This window comes from Juglans microcarpa x Juglans regia, chromosome 7S, assembly GCF_004785595.1.
Source record: "Juglans microcarpa x Juglans regia isolate MS1-56 chromosome 7S, Jm3101_v1.0, whole genome shotgun sequence".
NCBI classification, from domain to species: Eukaryota; Viridiplantae; Streptophyta; class Magnoliopsida; order Fagales; family Juglandaceae; genus Juglans; species Juglans microcarpa x Juglans regia.
In genome coordinates this window covers 338,621-358,494 of record NC_054607.1, presented here as the reverse complement: position 1 = coordinate 358,494, position 19,874 = coordinate 338,621, and the positions used below count along the sequence as shown (strand labels likewise).

The window sequence follows — 19,874 nt, the reverse complement described above, 5'->3', positions numbered from 1 at the left end:
AAAAATAATTTAAGTTCGATCTAAGCATGTTTTGAACATTAATTTTCTTAATTTCAAAAAAAGGGTCTAATAATTTGTTTAAATTTCGGAAATAAAAAACTAAAACGAAGACAAGTTTTAAAAATAAAAATAAAAACCTCTTCATTGAGCTTACATTCCATTGATATAGAATCTGATTTATTGATGGCTGAAACATATCTCAAGATTGGGTCTTGAGATATTGAACAAGAAAAACAACCACTTCACTCATATCTCACCCTATTAGCCCATAATATAGTTTATTATAGCAGAGTTCTTAGCGATATATCTTATATGCTATTGCCATTATTCTACTTGTATAAGGGGATTTTTCCTCATTTACGCCCATGTGACAAGCCCATAAGGGATCTTGAGGGGCCCAACCCGGCCCAACAACCCTTCTCTAAAGAAGTCATTGGATCCTTATGAAGTACTCGACCCGTAAACTAAACCAACCCTTGAAGCAACCCCTACAGGGAAAAGACGAATTGTAAGGATAGATGAAACTCACCTCCCTGACATCCCCCCAATGACACCTAACACTTGAGAATCTGTATAGACAGGCAGACGAGAGATGCGAAGTACCCTCGATCTCCTGACAGAATGTATAGAGAGACTCATCGATGATCACCCGTAGGCTAAAGTCTATTCAGGGAGCCACATCGCATTAATGTCGTCACTCTATGAACTTCACGCCGCATTAACTAGCACCACCCCGACCTCAGCTTTAGACGCATCAACTAGAATCTCGGCAACCCATGACACTACTCTCACCATTTCCATCCAGGAAACAACTTTGTCACCTCCACTCCCTCAGAAACAACTTCGGTCGAGACAACCTCAACTTCGGGAGAATAGACAATGGGAGATTCTGGGATGGAAACCTTGTCAAAAGAGTCCTTGGCCCCAACAGGACGCTCTTTGGTCGTTGGCAAGGGAACCATCTCAATATCTATTTCAGGAGACGATACCATTATTTGGGACACCCGGGTATGAGGGTCTAAAAGGACTCAATAAAACTACAAGGAGAGCAACTCCTCCCCCCAGTAAATGTTCTCGATCCCCCCTGCGTTGCTCGACGAGATCAGAGAAGGAACCTCCGAAAGAACTAAAAGGGATCCCTAGGACTGAGGAACATCGACCATCGAAGGGTTGGCCCGGACCTGCTGAAAGGCCTCAACCCCACCCGCCTTGCATTGTGAAGAAGAAGAATAAGACATTGCTTTTGGAGACGGGGAGGGTTTCCCACCCCTCTCCGAGGATGGCTTTGGCCGCCAAACAAGCATAGGAACAGAAGACTGTCTTGTGGGAGGCATCAGTGCCAAATCAGAGCTACTGCGGGCGGGAATGTCCCTCCGAAGTTTCTTTCTTTTCCCTATTGTCAAAGGGCTAGGGGAACGCCAGTGAACCTGGGGAACGGCCGGTTGCATGGGTATACATTGATCGGTAAAGCGCATGTTGGCCGAGGGAGCCAAGTATTACTAGAGGCTACTCTAATCCAATAAGGCCTCGAAGTAACATCATGCGCGCGTGCCTTCATCCAGGCCCTAACAATCTCAATCCAACTCACCTCCTCATGAGTTGTCGACGACTGAAAGCTTTTGTCCTCGCGGACAACTCCCCAGATGGCATGAACGGGATAGTCACGCCAGTTGACCTGGCTAACCGAAAACTCCCATCCTTTGCTAGACAGGTAAAAGAAATGCCGGTTCCACCCCTTCACCCGATTATCCTGTAGCTCTAGACAGGCCAATGCATGGATGGACCAGAAGCTGTACATATTGCCATTTTGTTTCAAGAGGTTGTGGGTGAGGAGGAACTCGCGAGCAGTGAGGTTAGGGGATTCTGAACCTACCTCCTCCAACGCCCGCCACCAGATGTGCAATAAGACACCAAGATCCTCCATGCCTTTGGATGGAGTTGTGCTGGTGCCAAGTGGAGGTAGTCTAGCACGTCGTGAACCGGACGACAGAAGGGCAACTGAAGGCCACTAGAGAACATGTTGGGGTACAAGGCCACCTTTGAGGCGTAGCCTTTAGAGTCCACCGCTCCTTCTTGGGGCGCTGGCACCATAAGCTCCACAATGCTAGGAACCTTGAAAGTTGATTTCAGAGACTCCAACTCACTGGGAGTCACCACAGATTGCCAGGAAAACCTGTCGAACTGTTGTGACTCGATACTAGCCTCAGGAAAGTCTAAACCCCTAGGAGCCCGTGAGGAGTCGAATGGATTGACATAGTTGGAGCTATTGGGAGTAGCACAAGAAGAGTTATTGAGAGCCATGAGAATATGAAGATAAATGAAGGAGAGGCAAAAAACACGCAGAAGAGGGGAAGAAAGGGAAGCACGAAAGCATGAGGGATTCAGAGAAGGAAGACAATGGTAAGAAGCGTAGGTAAGCTCCAAATGACAAAGGGGTTAGGGTTTAAATAAGCCTTGGAGACGGTTGGGATCCTAGGTTGGGGTTTAAAGAAGCCCTGCGAGTCCAGTAGACGGGCACGAATCCCGTAGCACGTATTGTATGATGCGAAGTGGGAGAGGGAGAGCCACCTGAAACAATCAATGCCAGGGAAACCGAATGGATGCAATCAAGTGCCAAATCTAACTTTTAGAGAATGTGCCACAAAAACCAGGAGAGGAACAATTGCCTGACACCATTAATAATAGAGAAACCGAATGGGTGCAATCAAGTACAAAAAACCTGGGGCGTGCAACCAAAGCCGGAAAGAGTAGTAACCGCCCATTTTGAAAGCCGGAAAGTTGAATGGACGCAACCACATAAAGGTCAGAACAAGAAGACAAGGGAAATAATAAATTCCCATTCAGACCCGTCTAATAGGAATTAACGGGATAACTGTAAGTGGATTTTCCCTCCCTAGACTCATATGACAAGCCCATGAGGGACCTCGAGGGGCCCAACCTAACCCAACAACCCTTCTCTAGAGAAGTCACTGGGTCCCTACCTAGTACTTGGCCCGTAAGCTAAACCAACCCTTGCGTGGAAAGGACGAATGATAGGGACAGATGAGATTCGTCGCACTGACATCCCTCAATGACACCTAGCACTTGAGAACCTGTACAAACAGGCGAACGAGAGATGCAGAGGACCCTCGATCTCCTGACAAATGGTATGGAGAGACTCGACGATGATCACACGCAGACTAAAGTCTATTCAGGGAGCCATGTCTCATTAATAGCGCCATTCTCCGGACTCCACGCTGTATTAATGCTGCCACCTCAGGAGCCACGCCTCATTAAATGATTTTGACCAAACAACAGTCGAACTGACATGATCCCCCTAAGGTAAGGTATGAGATGTCCCCCCATAAACCTTGTATAAAAGTCGACCTCTAGGTATGAGAACTCTCTCTAAGCTTTGGCACTCTAGCACAAACTATCAAGGAGATATACTGACTTAAACATTGGAGGCTCCCAGCCGCACCAAGCCCCCCTCTTTTTCTCTATTTTTTGGAATGTGCAGGTATAAAGATTCAAACTCAAGTTGCAGGAACTGACTCAAAGGTGTATGAAATACGATATTAACAACTTGTGTGCTAGATAATAATAAAAAAATAATGGTAGATACAATTTTAAGGTGTGCAAGTCTATAAATTATTAGATTAATTATTAATCTTTGTAATAACATGGTGGATAGATGACATCATATCAACAAGCAAGATAATAAGTAAAGTATAATGCTATATACAGTTTTAAGGTATGCAAGTTTCATCACTTATTTTGAAAAAAAAGTAAAGTTCATATTTCAAAAATATTTTTTTTTTAAGTAGATCTTAAATTTATCTATTTTTATCAAAGAGAGTATATTAAATTTATACATCTTAAAACCGTAAATATCATTTGTCATGATAATAAAATGATACAAACATCATCGCATCATTGGGTGAGCGCAGGCACCTCCCCCTCGACAATAATATTGCGTTGAAAACTACCGCCCAAAGGCAAACAGATGGCCGCTTCACTTCAACAAAATTAAATACATTCAAAAGAAAAGAAAAGAAAAACGTAGGCCGCGAGCGGAGCCAGAGAATAGCGATCCCTCGCGCGCGCGCACGCTCACTCAAGTCTCAACCAAACGCTCAGGAAACGAAAAAAAAAAAAAAAAAAGGAAAAGAATAAGAAATTATCGTCTACAAACTACATGGCCTTTCACGTAGCTTGCCCAATTACATGGTATGGTTTCCCTTAACCAACCCCCCCTCTCTTTAAACACACCCTCTCTCTGAAAAGTTTCTCTCTCTCTGCTTCTTCGTGTGGTTGCAGTCAGCGAATTTGTTCCTGTTCGCTAGGGTTTCCGGGGAGCCTTCACAGCGCCAATGCCAGGATTGACTTTCTGCTCGATGTTCATACAATCGATCAGTTTCTCAACGATCCCTCCTCCTCCGGTATTTCGGCCAGTCCCGACTACGCCGCCGCCAGTAACCACACCTTCCAGGTTCTTGTCCCCAAAGTCGTCGCCCTTCCTTTGGTTTTATCCGACGGAGGGGTTGTTGGTGGAAATGCAGTCGACGAGGTCGCGCCCTCCGCATCGACCCGGAGCAAGCGCATCGCCCTCCAGAAGAAGGCAGCTGACGCGATGGTCGCCGCAGAGGACTATGCCAGGCGGTTCGAGTCCGGTGATCTTTCGGCGGTGAGTGAGCTTCCTTGCATCTCAATTCGATGTATAAGGGTGACTTTACGTGCGTTTTGTTTTTGGGGTTTGGATTCTGTTACGATTTTAGTTTTTCTAAACTTCCTGAAATGTGAGTTTTTCCGGTTGATTGCGAGCTTTGGTTTGTGCATTTTGTGTTTCTATTTTATCATAAGAAGATGGTTTAAAAAAAAATTCAACCTACGAGATTTTTGGGGAATTAGCATTAGTTAGGCTGTTGAATGTTTACCAGATTAAGTTCTGTTTTTTATTTTTTTGGCTGGACATAGTTTGTTTGTATGGGAATGTATCTTGTTATATACTAGCAGTTTTATGCTACATGCTTTTTTTTGGTATTTGTATTTCAATATACTAAATTTTTAATTTTCTCAATGTTGTTTGGTTCTTGAATGCCAAAAAATGTGGAATGCATTCTAAAGTTTTCTTAGTTTTCTGATGCTAGATTGACCAATAAAAAAAAAATGTTTTCTGAGACTAGAGTTTGGGAACTATAAATTTATACCGAGTGGTTTTCATTTCAATTTGGAGTTATGTGGTAATATAAGTGAATTTAATGCTTGCGATTCTGTTTTGTGCTGCAATTAACTTCTGTATTCTTTTTGTTTTCTTCTTGTTTCCATGTTGACTTCTTTGTTATGTTCTATTTTGTTGCTGTGGCTATACTGATTGGGCTTTCTATAAAACAGGATGCCTCAAGAGGTCAAGCTGGGGAAGATCAGTCCAATGTGAATGTAATGTGTCGTTTGTGCTTTTCTGGTGAAAATGAAGGTAGTGAGAAAGCAAGAAGGATGCTTCCATGCAAGAAGTGTGGCAAGAAGTACCATAGGAGCTGCTTGAAGTCTTGGGCTCAGCATCGAGGTAAGATTTACTGGTTAAACATCTCTATGAAGTTACAAGCAACACATTCTCTCACTTGTGGGACTTGATTACAGATTTATTCCACTGGAGTTCATGGGTCTGTCCCTCTTGTCGGATATGTGAGGTAAAAAATGATGTGTAGTACTGCTAAATCCTTGTTACATCTTTTCATTCTAATTAAAATTATTCTTTCTTTGAAGCTCTAGAATGGAAAACGGTTGCTATTTATCCAGTTGATTTTTTTTTTTAAAGTAATTGATTAAAAAAGAAAGTACAATGGAAGGTTGCAATCTTAGTACATGATAGGAATTGCAACTCGTATTCATTATCCAGAAAATCCAAAACTATGAATATATGTGGACTATGGCAATAGTATAATATTACTTGAAGCCAATGGATAGTGGAGGTAATATTTGTTATTTCTTTATTCCTTGCCAGTAGAAATCAAAATATTTCTTTGCTATGTTTTTCCTGTCAGTAACTGTTACAATTTATTTTTTATACCTTTTTTAATTGATTTGATTTGCGCATTAACAAAAATTAGACTCTGTGTAATGCTCAGGATCAATCAATAGTTCATAGCACTCCCTATTGTCCATTTTATTAGCATTTTTTCCATGTTTTTGTGTTGTTTTGAATTTTCACTTTGAATTGTTTTGATATGAAATTTAAAGTAGATGCAGTTCAAACTAACAGATTAGGCTCGTTTGGACACTTGGAGTATCTCAAAATTCTGTGAATAAAATTTTATTGACCGATAAAAAAAAACAATTATGTGAATAGTAGTGAAATGATCTGTGAATAGTAGTGAAATAGTTTGAGTTAAGATGTTTTATTGGGTTTTTGGAAATGTGAGAAAAAGTTGAATAAAAATATTATGAAGTTAAAAAGTTGTTTGAATATTATTTTTGTTTTGAAATTTGTAAAAATTGTAATGATAAGTAATGATTAGATGAAAAAGTTGAAGATGTGGAATTGAGAAGTGTTTTGTGTTGTGATGTTTGGGAAGAAAATTGTAAGAAGTTTTGAGAATTTCTCTTCTCATCTGAGTACCCAACCAAAGCCTAAATTTCCTAAGGAAGCTTTGTCTAGTTGTGACCTACAATCTAAATTTCTTCTACTTGCAACAGAAGGGGGGCGAGGGATCTAAAACTCTTAAGTTATATTTGGAACTGACGGGCTTGATTTATTGGAAATGGACAGACCCAACTGGGTTGGTATTGCCCAAGCATAGGAATTTAATTGGAAGAATGATGATGTGCTACAGGGAGCTTTACTGATTTAATTTGGGGGGGAGAAATGTCTTTAGTGGTTGTTCTAATGTTGGTATATTGGGAATGAAAAACTGATCAAATGCCATTTTTTAGATGTGTTAGCAAAGATTCACTCACGATGAAGGACTGCCAGTCCTGCATAAAATGTAGCTAAACGACAATTATGGGCCCATTAATTATAGAAGGTCTGATGTCCTGAGTATTCAAATGATCAAGCTAGTGCACCATAACATTTGTGGGATTCCTACTGATCAAGCTTTTAGTAAGCGTTATAATATTCATTCCAAATTTATATTGACATATGGGCTTTTTATTTTTGTTTTCTGCCTTGAGTATTACACTTTTCTCTCTGTACACTTTTTCACCTCTGTTCATGGGAGACTGAGTGTGTGATTCTAGAAAGTGTGGGAAAGAACATGGGTACGTTGAATGTTGTTAGTATTGATTTTAAAAATTTTGAGGTAGTAAGGAAGGGAAGATGGGTGCATATTACTGAGAGGGGATGGAAGTGGGTTTAGAATCTTCATCTGGAGTCAGCCACGACATGGTGGTTCACAAAAGCACTGGAGGATTGCTTAAAGTCAAGGAGAAAGGGTTTTTACTCAGCACACAGAGAAGGTGATAGGGGCTTCATAGCTCAGAGAAGCTCCAATGCACAAGGGGTTTTCATGGCCCTGGTGGAATACAAACAGGGGGCCGGCGCAACTGCATTATCATTCCTGAAGGTAGAGAGGGGAAAGGGTGGAGGAAAATGGTGGAGGTTTTGAAGGAGGAGGTCAGAGGAGGCCGTCACGTTGGAGTGGCCTCAATGAAGATGGCAGCGATGTCGGTAGCTCAACCTTCGTCGCAGTCGTATAAGGAGGCTTTACAGAAACCCAAACCGATGCCTGTTGCTAACCCTAGCAGGCGTGAGGTTGCCATTTTTGTAGAGGTACAACATAGAGGGGTCGATGGCAGGGGAGCTGTTTGCCCAAATAAGGAAGAAATACTTCGGGTGCTGGCAGAGATGCAGGCTCAAGTGGGAGAGTTGCAAAGGCAGATGTTTGGCTTAATTTGGTATATAGAGGAGGATAAAGAGGAGGGAAAGAAATGGTGCGGAGTGGAGGGTAGGGGGCAGGAAGTAAAACGGTGCGGATCATTAATTGATAATGGCGTGGGCTGGGGTGGGCTTGGGTCAAGAGTAAGGCCCGTTGGAAGGGTGTTGAAGGGGAAGGGGGTTGGGCAGTTGGAAGGCCCGGCTGAGGAGGAAGGCCCGTATCGGGTGTGGAGACCCAAAAGCCGAAATGATATCGGCGTTACGGGGGGGCTTCACACGACGGCGTCAATGCACACGACGGAGCCACCAATTACACAGAAAGTGTCGCCGTCCGTGGGGAGTCATTCGGTCTCGCGTTAGAGCCGATGCCTTTGCCTGAGGAAGAAGAAAAAAAAAAATAGTAAGCCGATTGGGCCTGTGGTGGTTTTGCAGGAGCTAGAAATGGAAGAGGGGGAATTTTTGGGAAGTAAGGTAGGAGATGAAGGAAGGGATCATGCTGGTGAAATACCAAATGAGTCCGAGACTGAAGAACCAGAGAATCTCGGGCCAATACAGAACACGCGGAGGGAGGGTGAGAAAGGGTCTGATAGTGAAGATATGGGAACACTGGTGACTGTAAAGGAGAAGGAGCAGAGGGAGGGGGAAGGTGAAGGCTCCTTGGTTTTATTCAATGCTGAATCCGAGACTGAAGAGCCTGCAGGGGAGGATCCCTCTCCGATAAGAATTATGCATCCTTTACCTGCAGATTTTGTTAGAAAAAGGTGGAAGAATTGCAGAGTTGTGTGGGGATTTCTTGCGTGGGATATGCAGATCAGTTTAGGGCATTGTTAACAGCCATTGAGGCAGGCCATTATCAACAGGAAGTAAGGCCAAAAAGAAACAGAGAATTGTAGCGGCTAGATTGGTCTATTAATTATGACAGTAAGGTGGGGAGTGCAAGTCGTGGTAGGAATAAAGGAAGGGCTGGTATGGTTGTTAAATGAAGCAAAAAATTCTGATATGGAATGTAAGGGGGTTGAATGAGATTAACAAACGCCTCCAAATAAGATCCTTATTAAGACAATGGAAGATGGACATTATTTGTTTGCAAGAAACAAAGCTGAAGCTTATTACAAGAAAAACCATACGGAGTATTTGGAGTTGTCAATATGTAGGATGGTCATACTTACCTTCGCAGGGGGCTTCGGGTGGTATATTGGTTATGTGGGACAAAAGGGTGGTGGAGAATATGGAAGAATTTGTGGGAGAATACTCGGTGGGATGTTTTTAAAAAAATACTATAGATGGTTTTATATGGGCCTTTGCTGGGGTGTATGGACCTAACTTAGATAGCGAAAGACGTTTGCTTTGGGATGAGCTGGCTGGTTTATGTTCTTGTTGGGAGGTTCCTTGGTACATTGGTGGAGACTTTAATGTGACAAGGTTTTCCAATGAAAGATCTGGGGAGGGGAGAAATAATCACGCAATGGTGGAATTTTTTGACTTAATATTTGAGCTAGAACTTATGGACCTTCCTCTTACGGGAGGTGATTATACGTGGTCTAATAACTAAGCTTGGTCAAGGCTGGACAGATTCCTCATATCTCCCTTATGGGAAACGCAATTTCCAGATGTAAGCCAAAAGAGACTTCCACGGGTATGTTCTGATCACTTTCCTATAATGTTAGACTGTGGAGGAATTCCAGGGGGGAGAAGACCGTTTAAATTTGAGAATATGTGGTTAAAGACGGAAGGGTTTGTGGAATTGGTTAGGCACTGGTGGAATTCATATCAACTAGAGGGCACTCCAAGTAAGATATTGGCTGGAAAACTAAAAGCTTTGAAAGTGGATTTGAAGTCATGGAATGAACAGATTTTTGGAAATGTAATATTACAAAAAAAAAAAAATCTCCTACAAGAACTACAAAGTTTGGAGGATGTTGAAGATGAGAATGAACACAAAGGCCAAGTATTATCCGAGTTAGAAAGGTTGATATTAATGGAAGAGATCTCGTGGAGGCAAAAGTCAAGAGCTTTGTGGCTCAAGGAGGGGGATAGATGCACAAAATTCTTTCATCGAGTTGCAAACTCACACATGAGGTTTAATGCCATAGAGTCCATGACAGTAGATGAAGGTATATCCTCAGATCAAGCCGTAATTAAAGATCATGTTGCTGTACATTTCGAACGATTGTTGACAGAACCCCATGGATGGAGGCCAAAAGTGGATGGTCTAGTTTTTGAGGCCATTGATCAAAACAGCATGACTTCGTTGGAGAGACCATTTGAAGAGGAAGAGGTACGAGTCGTCGTCAGAAAAATGAACAAGGACAAAGTGCCAGGTCCAGACGGCTATACTATGGCATTTTTTCAAACTTGCTGGGAGGTGGTGGGAGGAGATGTCATGCAGGTGTTTCAGGAATTTTTCTCGTTTGAAAAATTTGAGAAAAGTTTAAACGCTACTTTTATTGCACTTGTCCCTAAAAAGGTGGGTGCCATAGAGGTGCAAGATTTCAGGCCGATTAGTCTTGTGGGCAGCATATACAAGATAATAGCCAAGGTACTTGCCAATAGGATGAGCATAGTAATGGATAAGATTATTTCTCAGTCTCAAAATGCCTGTGAGAAGTAGACAAATACTGGATTGAGTTCTTGTAGCCAATGAATGTCTAGACAGCAGGCTTAAGTTGGGGGTACCAGGTATTTTATGTAAGTTGGACATGGAGAAGGCTTATGACCACGTCAATTGGGATTTTCTGGTTTATTTGTTAGGTAGATGTGGATTCGGGGAAAGATGGAAGGGGTGGATAATGCATTGTGTGTCGACGGCTCGCTTTTCGGTTTTGGTAAATGGTGACCCGGTGGGCTTCTTTAATAGTTCACAAGGACTACGACAAGGAGATCCACTTTCACCACTCTTATTTGTCCTCGTGATGGAGGCACTTAGTAGAATGGTGTCGGCGGCTGTAGCGGGGGGGTTTTTCTCAGGTTTTTCAGCGGGGGCTTCTAACCATGGCTCCATCACTATTTCTCATCTTTTGTTTGCTGATGATACGTTGCTGTTTTGTGAGGATAATGCAGGACATATTCAATCTCTAAAAGCTATCTTACTTTGTTTTGAAGCGGTTTCTGGGTTAAAGATCAATCTTGCTAAAACGGAGATGGTTGCAGTGGGTGCGGTGAGAAATATTAGTGGGTTGGCCAGCGTATTGGGATGTGTGGTCTCCTCGTTGCCGTTAAAGTATCTTGGTCTTCCGTTGGGTGCAAATTTTAAAGCCAAGACAATTTGGGAGGAGGTGTTAGAGAAACTAGAGCGTAGGCTGGCCGGGTGGAAAAGGTTGTACTTATTGAAAGGGGGAAATATCACACTTATCAAGAGCACGCTATCTAACCTTCCCACATACTTCTTGTCTTTATTTTCCCTCCCGGTAAGCATTGCATCTAGAATCGAGAAACTCCAACGTGACTTTTTGTGGAGTGGACTAGGGGATGAGTTTAAATTTCACTTAGTTGGATGGGATAAAGTATGTACTCCCTTGAGCGCTGGTGGGTTGGGGGTTCGCAATGTTAGATTCTTTAATAAGGCTCTACTAGGAAAATGGTTGTGGCGTTATAATCATGAGAGGGAAGTCTTATGGAAAGGGGTAATTGATGCGAAGTATGGGTGTGCAAGGGGGGGTTGGTGTTCTAATGAGGGGAGGGGGGCTTATGGGGTTGGTTTGTGGAAGCACATAAGGCAAGGGTGGGGGACTTTCTCGAATAATACTAGGCTGTGTTTGGGGGAGGGCAGTAGAATCAGCTTTTGGAATGAGGTGTGGGTGGGAGATATGGCCTTCAAAAATGCTTATCCTAACATTTTCAGAATTGCAAGAGAAAAGGAAGCTATGGTGGCTGATGTGAGGGTGGTTAGACAAGGTTCACAGGAGTGGAACATTAATCTCACTAGGGAGGCACAAGATTGGGAAGTGAGTAAGCTGGTGGATTTTTTCAGCTTATTATATAACATCACTACCGCGGGTCCAGCTGACGACATGATGGAATGGAGGCCTTCCAAGAACGGGAAATTTTCGGTGCACTCTTTTTATGACATTCTTTCAGCTCAGGATAGACCTTATTTTCCTTGGAAGAACATATGGAGGTAAAGCACCTCCCAAGGCTGCGTTCTTTGTTTGGACAGCAGCTTTAGGGAAGATACTAACCATGGACAACTTAAGAAGGCGTGGACTCATAATTACGGATTGGTGCTGTATGTGTAGAAATAGTGGATAAACGGTAGATCATTTACTATTACATTGTGATTTTGCAAGAGACATATGGACTTACTTTTTCAGCAATTTGGGAGTCGCATGGGTAATGCTAGGAACGGTGGTGGAATTACTAGCTAGCTGGAGAGGGATCACAGGGACACCACAGATTGTAGCGGTGTGGAAGATGGCACCTATTTGTATTTTCTGGTGTATTTGGAGTGAAAGGAATGGTAGATTCTTTGAGGATCATGAACGCTCCTCGGAGGAGTTTAAGAGCTTTTTTTGGAAGACTTTATTTATGTGGGCCATTGCTTTAGAGTTAAATGGTCTCAACTTCCATGATTTCCTTGTAACAATTTCTAGTTCTTAATTGGTATACTCATATGTATACCTCCGTTGTACTTGGGCTATGCCTATCTTTATCAATACAATTGCTTATTACCTATAAAAAAAAAAAAAGCTTTTAGTAAGCACTTTCCTTTATGCTAAATTTGCTCTCTTCTCAATATGCTTACCTAAACTCATATTCAGAGACCAGCTGTGGACTTTCAAGGATATCAAATTATTATAATAATAAGCTCTAAGAGATATGATATGATGCATTTTTTTGCCTATGTTGTACTATGTGCTGCCTCTGTATGAGCAGAATCAACAGAAATATCAGTTATGGGTTTGAGAAATAAGCTACCAAAGTAAGGTCAGGAGTCAGGACTACAACTTTTGTAGCTTCTTGGGATCTTTTTTTTTTTTTTTTTTTTTTAATCTAAACTTTGTCAATAAATAATAGGAATACCTGAAGATTAGCCTTTTTTATCGGCTGTAAAGCATTTTCCCCTTGGAGTTGCATTTACATTATAACTTTACTTGTCAAGTTCCTGCATATCTGGTTGGTATCCCCTGGTTTTCCCTGTTTATAATTGATATTTTGTGTATCACATTTTTTTTTTTTTGCCTTTTTTTTCTCCAGGTATGCCTAAAAACAGGAGACCCAAACAAATTTATGTTCTGTAAAAGGTGCGATGCTGCTCACCATTGTTACTGCCAAAAGCCTTCTCACAAGGTGAGTGTAAATTGTTTGTTCTCAAGATTCTATATCTTAGTTAAAAGCTTGCTTATGCTTGTGAATGGTGCAGAATGTCAACTCTGGCCCTTATTTGTGCCCAAGGCATACAAGGTGTCACAGCTGTGGCTCAACTGCCCCTGGAAATGGCTTAAGCGTGAGGTATTGATTCTTAGACGTTATATGCTGTTTGTATACCTCCTGTGTACTTGGGCTATGCCTATTTACTTATATTAATAAAATGTTATCTTATAAAAAAAATTATTCTTAGACGTGATAACAGACTCTTTTATATGTATTTGATGTTTAATTGATTGTTATTGTGTTTTGCACTGAATTGAAGTGCTTAGGGTGTCAATGTTGGGCGCTGGGAACTATTTCGTGACCATTAGGCCTTCTAGAACTATGCTTAGTTGTGTCCTACCTTTAATGTACAAAAAATGGGAAAAAAGTTTATTCTTTGAGATCTAGTGCTTATGATATTTAATGAGCTTATGGCAGTAGCTTTATTGACTAGTATATAAGAGCTTAACACAGCTTGCTAATGGTCTTTTAAATCAAATTGCATGTCCCTATCCATAAGCAATGGGTGCAGTGCTTCAATTCTGTATGGACATGGCATTAAAAAACATTGACGCAGCTTATTGTTGTTTGCACTTTTAGTAATTTAAATACTTATCTTTACTGGTTGTGCAGCCTGGATTTGGAGTGTGTGGTTCTGGATTTGTACCGCCAAATAAAATGTGTATTTAATATTCATGATGCTTCTTTCAATCTTTCAATTTTTTTATTTTTTTTTTTATTTTTTATTTTTTTTTAATTTTAAGAGCTGTTCAAAATACTTTTAGATATTTGTACCATGCTTTCCACCCCCAAACTCTAGCTAGCAAATAAATAGATGGAAATTAAAGACCACTTCACCCCTCTATTTTGGAGTTGAGTACAGGGTCTACTATACACTATGGATTCATGATTTGCTTTTTAAATTTTCAGGTGGTTTCTAGGTTACACTTGCTGCGATGCATGTGGAAGATTATTTTCGAAGGGGAACTATTGCCCTGCTTGTTTAAAGGTTCCGATTATGCTCTTGATATTTATTGTCCTTTTGAAGTTCCTTTACATGATTCATTTGCATATTTTGCATTGGTTGTATAATGCACACTTAATGGTCTTAGTGAGATGATTATGACAAAGTGCATTCAACGGTTGTATGCATGAATGTGGTACATGAGTTCTAGTTCAATTGACACGTCCTCCGCCAATGAAAATGGTGAGGAGAGTGTTGTGGGTTCAATATCCAGGGTTCATATAAACTTACCAATTCCTGTTAAAAACAGGAAAAAGGTTCACTTGTATGTGACTCCATTAATGTTTAAAATCTGTTACTCTCTCTCTCTCTCTCTGTCTCTCTGCGCCATGAGAGTTTGGAGAAAGTTGATACCCCCCCCCCCCCTCCCAGCCCACGAAAAAGGAACTCGTCTTAGTTGCGTTGGTCCAATTTTGTAGGTATATCGAGATTCAGAATCAACACCAATGGTTTGCTGTGATGTTTGCCAGCACTGGGTGCATTGCAAGTGTGATAACATCAGGTTCATTTCTGCCTCTGTTTTTAATGGACCAACTATGTTTGTTCTGTGCTATTGTGTTTTTTTGCTGGTTTCCTGGGACAGATCATTAGGAAAGGTTAGTTGCAATAGTAAATGTCTTTGAAAATAATTCAATTTTTAAAAAGTAGCTTTTTTTTTTAGCTCTGAACTGGCGAACCATGTTTTACAGTGATGAAAAATATCGGCAGTTTCAAGTAGATGGAAATCTTCAGTATAAATGCTCCACATGTCGTGGGGAATGCTATCAGGTTTGCTTAAAAAGAAAGTGCATTCTTCCATTTGTTATCAGGTTTTGGTTTGGGGGTTCTTGCATTTGACTGTTGTTTTTGTAACTAAAAATTTCTATATGTCAGGTCAAGGGTATCGAGGATGCTATTCGGGAGCTTTGGAGAAGAAGAGATGAAGCTGATTGTGATTTAGTTTCTAGCTTGAGGGCTGCTGCAGGTTTGCCAACCCAAGAAGAAATATTTTCTATTTCACTTTATTCAGATGACGAGGAAAATGGTCCTATGAGAATGAAGGATGAACATGGACGGTCCTTGAAGTTTTCTCTTAAAGGGTTGGTTGAAAAGTCACCAAAAAAGACTGAGGATTATGTAAAGAAATCGTCGAATAAAAAGAATGCCAAGAAAAAAGAATATGAGGCACCTTTAGTCGTTAACCTAGAATATCAGGAGAGTTTTGAAGGACACAACAATGCCCAATCTTTTGGATACAGCTCGGATGACAACAACAATGATGATAGGCTGTTCTGCAGAAAGGAAGGTCTACAAAGGGATTCCTTTCCTGTGGCTGGAAGTCTGAGTCATAGCAAAGGGATTTGCTCAATCAATCAGCCAGGTGTTATGAAACACAAATTTGTTGATGACGTGATGGTGAATGATGAAGATAGGGCCCCCAGAGCTGTTCGACTCGAGAATGTTAAGCCTTATGGTTTAGATACTGGAGAAGACTTTGGAAAACATTCTTGTAAGTCAAAAGATGTGAGAGGGAAGAAGATAGTTATAAGTTTAGGTCGCCGAAAAAAAAATGTAACCGACTCTCCTATGTCTGATGCTTCAAACTGCCAAAGAGAAAAAGATCTGATGACCCCTAAAGGTATGTATACCACTTAGAATTTTGTTTTCTCTAGTTTTATCATAATTATTGTTAGACAGGGATGATTGTTACGATATGAGGATAGCCACGTGTGTGTGTGTGTGTGTGTGTGTGTGTGTTTGATTGGGATTTGTAGGCATTGCACAAGATTTGTTTATTGCTGCTGAGTTTGATATGATTCGCCTTTCTTCTTCCTGTTTTTAGGAAAAGGCATTGATAATTATGCTAAGAGGAGAGTAGTTTAATTGATTTTTAGTCTGTGAATGGTATAGTTTCTTCTATCAATCTGAGATAAGTGATCACATCGTGTAGTTTTATGAGAGTTAGTATACTTAACAATATAACTGGAGAATTCAATTGGATGCCTTCCATTTGATTCTTGGTATTGGTGAATGATACTTCAAAGGATTTTTCAATAGTTATTGTGATTTGCACAACTCACAAGGGGGATCTTGTATCTCCATTTTTTAAATCATTGTTGATGAAATATTGTGTATGATATCTGCTATGGTGTGTGAGGATTTGTTATTAGGTTTGCCGTGGGACCAAGAAATGTAGATAAATTGATTATTTCACATGTAATACCCTAGATTGAGTACTGGAGGGTACAGAATGGGATAATGTACTGCCTGGGAGAGAGAAGTTCTAGGGGGTTTATAATGAATCTAAGGGGTTCCAATTTTAATCTTCACTAGCCTTTTTGGAGTATAAGGTTAGATGTGGCTTGGGATATTCTTGGGTTGTTACAAATGGTATTAGAGCCAATCCTCAACTAGAAGAGTGGAATTTGAATCGTGCCACTTACAATGAAAAGGCCTGATGAAAACTTCAGAGATTTTTAACTAGGAGATTGAAATATCCCAGACTGAGTATTGGAGGGTAGTGACTGAGATTGCACATTGTTTAGGAGGTAGAAATTCTTGCGATTCCAAGAGGCTCCAATTGTAAGCTTGGCTATTCATTTCGGAGTATAAGCTCATTCATTTAAAGGAATGAAGTAGCAAATGGTTAGTCAAGAATACAATATGGTAGCATGTGGGTTGGATGGCATTCAAATGAGGCCGGTGGGCCTTATGGAGTTGGGGTGTGGAAGAACAATTATCTATTACTTTAAAAATGCAAAAACTAATATTGAATGGCAGCTATAATGATTGAATATTTCTACTGCCTGACCTGCATCATTCTCAACCTATTCGCTTATTTTAATCTTTTCCTTTGCTTGTTGTCTTCCACATTTTATCTAAAGCGACTTACTGAGTGATTTTACTTTCAGCAACTTGTTTATTCAAATATTATTTTCTAGGCTCTTTCCTAGAATGTATTTAGGTGTTCTTTTGTATACCTCCTATGTATACGGGCTTCGCCTACTTCATCCTTATCAATAAAATTTTCATTTTACTTATAAAAAAAAAAAAAAAAATTATCTTCAAGGCCCTTGCTTCTTTGGTTCTGTTGTTTTGCCTGAACAAGAAGGAACGCAAAATGCATGGGTTTCTAATATAATGAGTTTAACTCTTTTTCTCTATAAACTACAATTTTGTGTGTGTTGAAAGATGATAATTGTAGTATGTATCTGTTTTGGGATGACTTGTTGATTGACAAATTGATGTGGGATAGACATTTTGGCACTGCAAAACTTGGTGATGAGGTAGGAGTTGTTTGGACTTTTTCATGCACTGAAAAGTATGATCCTCCCACTCTTAATGTCTAAAACCACTTCTAATTTACAATAATATATGAAGTTGATATTTATTTTAAGTTGCACTAAAAACTTCGTTTGGACTTTCTGCAATTGGCAGGAGACAGAACTGATGGCTTTGGCCAATTGAAACTTTTGAAGGTTGCCGGGAAAGAAGGAAATTTGCTAAAATTGGGAGAAGTTAAACCTGAAACTTCTGATGTGAATATCAAATTTGGCAGAGGTGGTGCTGAGGCACATGAAAGTATTACTCAAGTGCGTACACAAATGTTATTGGGAAAGAGAAACAGTGAAGGAAACATGGCTGCAGCAGGGTCCTTAGGTGAAGTAAGAGGTAGCAAGGAATTGTTGGGGAAGCCAGCAGAAAGGTCTGAGAAGTATGATGAATGCAACGATGATTATGGCCAGACAACCGGTTCACATTTGCCAAAAGATATCAAATCCTTGCTGAAGTTCAAACTTCAGAAACCCACTCTTGAAAACCAGAATTCTCCTCATCCCGAGGAAGAGAAGAATTCTATCAAGGGTCAAAGGTCAAAAAGAAGGAGACCATCTCCCTTGGAGAAAACATCATTTAATGAAAGTGGTTTGATGGATGAGATCATGGATGCTAATTGGATATTGAAAAAGTTGGGTAAAGATGCAATTGGAAAGAGAGTTGAAGTTCATCAGTCATCTGACAATTCATGGTGAGTTATTATTTTCTTTCCTAGTTTTTTTTTTTTTTTATTTGGTGGGTGGAGGATGGGAAAAGGTAATCATGAAGGAAAAAAAAATGAGAAAAATATAGTCCACTAGAAATAGTGTTTTAGTTGTCAGCCGAAAGAGACCTTTTTTTTCCAGTTTTGTTTACCAATTTTTGTCCTCAAGCAGAGAACACAGAGTCCACTAAAATGGTAATCAATGTAATCATGAAGGAAAAAATAGAAAAAACATAGTCCACTAAAAATAGTGTGTTAGTTGTCAGCTGAAAAGGATCCCTCCCCCTTTTTTTCAAATTTTATTCACCAATTTTTGTTTTCAAGCTGAAAACACATTTGATTATTCTATCTATCTACAATAGGAAGTGGAGAATTGGTGTAGGATGCATAAATAGTTTAGTATGATTACTTAGAGGTCTACCCGTTTTTTTTTTATAGGTAATTAGAGGTCTACTCGTTTCTACATCTTGTCGCTTGGATTAATTTAAGCCCCTAACTTTACCTTCACCCCCTTCTCTCCGATGCCTAAAATTGATTGAATGAAAAAAAACATTTTTCTGATCAGTAGGATTAAATGAAAAAGCATGTCCTCATTCCCCACAAGTTTGCTAACTCCATTAACACAAGGAAAAAGGAAGTAGTTTGCTGTTTTGTTGCAAATGACATGAAACTGAATTATGAATCCCATTCTTGTTCAAACTCAAATGTCTCCATTTCCCCTGAAATAATTATGAATCCCTCAATTGCCGCGACTCTGCATTCTGGGTTAATTATCCTTCCTTATCTAGGCACAAAGGAGTGGTTACCAACATAACTGAAGGGAAATCATTATAATATGTGACACTAGATGATGATAAAGTGAAGACGTTGGAGCTTGGCAAACAAGGGGTTCGCATTGTTCCTCAGAAGTGAAAGAGATCGAGAACGTGAAGAGCTTGTTCTTGATGGGTGTGCAATATGTTTGTTTCATGTTAAAGATGAAGAGACAGCTCTGTGTTCCCCAAGGTCTGAAGAGGTTCAGCATTCGTCCAGTCACTTGTAGTAGTGCAGATATTTAGCTGCAGGATTATGTTATCCATCTCTTTTCAATGTTCAACCTGGAGTGTGTATTCTACTACTAAAAAGTTCCCTATATTTCATTCCTATTCTATACATGAATAGGAGAACACATGGTCCTAAGCTTTGCTTGGGTCACCACTTTGGTGGGGAACTCAGACATTTAGGGATGCACTGTAACCAAGTAGGAATGAGTGGCCTGAAAAATGATAACGTTCTTTATTTTGTTGACAGCCTGTGATGTCTCTGATTGCATAAATAAAATATGATTAAGAAAAGGCGTGGGGTGAAGCAATGTAACATTATTGGGAGTGATAAATTAAGCACATTTTAGAATGAAATCTTCGGGTTTGCATGCCCGCCTTATAAGGTCTGCCGACTATACAGCTTGTGGAGTGGGGACCTGCTTTCACGTGGCCCCTTCATAATTCAATTTCAGGGATATCTTTTCTTCTTCGGTGTTGGTATCTACTCTTATTTGTCTCTGATTATTCTAATACCAGAGATAATTTTCTTGCCACCCGCATCAATGATAAATGGATATTTAAGAAATATCAATGGACTTTGTCCCC

The 19,874-nt window shown here is 40.3% G+C and overlaps 1 protein-coding gene across 3 annotated transcripts; it reads left to right on the top strand.

The window, feature by feature from the left end:
* Window positions 1–4,005: 4,005 nt before the first annotated feature.
* Window positions 4,006–19,345, top strand: LOC121241203. Of its 3 annotated transcripts, none has more exons than XM_041138883.1 (12): window positions 4,006–4,209; window positions 4,300–4,699; window positions 5,374–5,545; window positions 5,620–5,669; window positions 13,049–13,141; window positions 13,215–13,303; window positions 14,135–14,213; window positions 14,648–14,730; window positions 14,918–14,996; window positions 15,102–15,846; window positions 17,646–18,234; window positions 19,094–19,345. In XM_041138883.1, coding segments are annotated over exons 1-12 (2,412 nt in total). In that variant the 5' UTR covers window positions 4,006–4,177; the 3' UTR covers window positions 19,095–19,345. The 3 variants fall into 3 exon arrangements, with proteins under 3 accessions (XP_040994817.1, XP_040994815.1, XP_040994816.1); XM_041138881.1 differs by having other exon boundaries at window positions 4,008–4,209; window positions 19,035–19,345; XM_041138882.1 differs by having other exon boundaries at window positions 4,009–4,209; window positions 4,300–4,666; window positions 19,035–19,345.
* The last annotated feature ends 529 nt before the right edge of the window (window positions 19,346–19,874 follow it).

Bases quoted from the DNA above. Each gene is read 5' to 3' on its own strand.
- LOC121241203 (XM_041138881.1), top strand. From the start codon at position 4,178: ATGGCCTTTCACGTAGCTTGCCCAATTACATG. The intron at 4,700-5,373 runs ATAAGGGTGACT...TCTATAAAACAG, and splicing joins CTTGCATCTCAATTCGATGT to GATGCCTCAAGAGGTCAAGC. The intron at 14,997-15,101 runs GTTTGCTTAAAA...TCTATATGTCAG, and splicing joins GTCGTGGGGAATGCTATCAG to GTCAAGGGTATCGAGGATGC.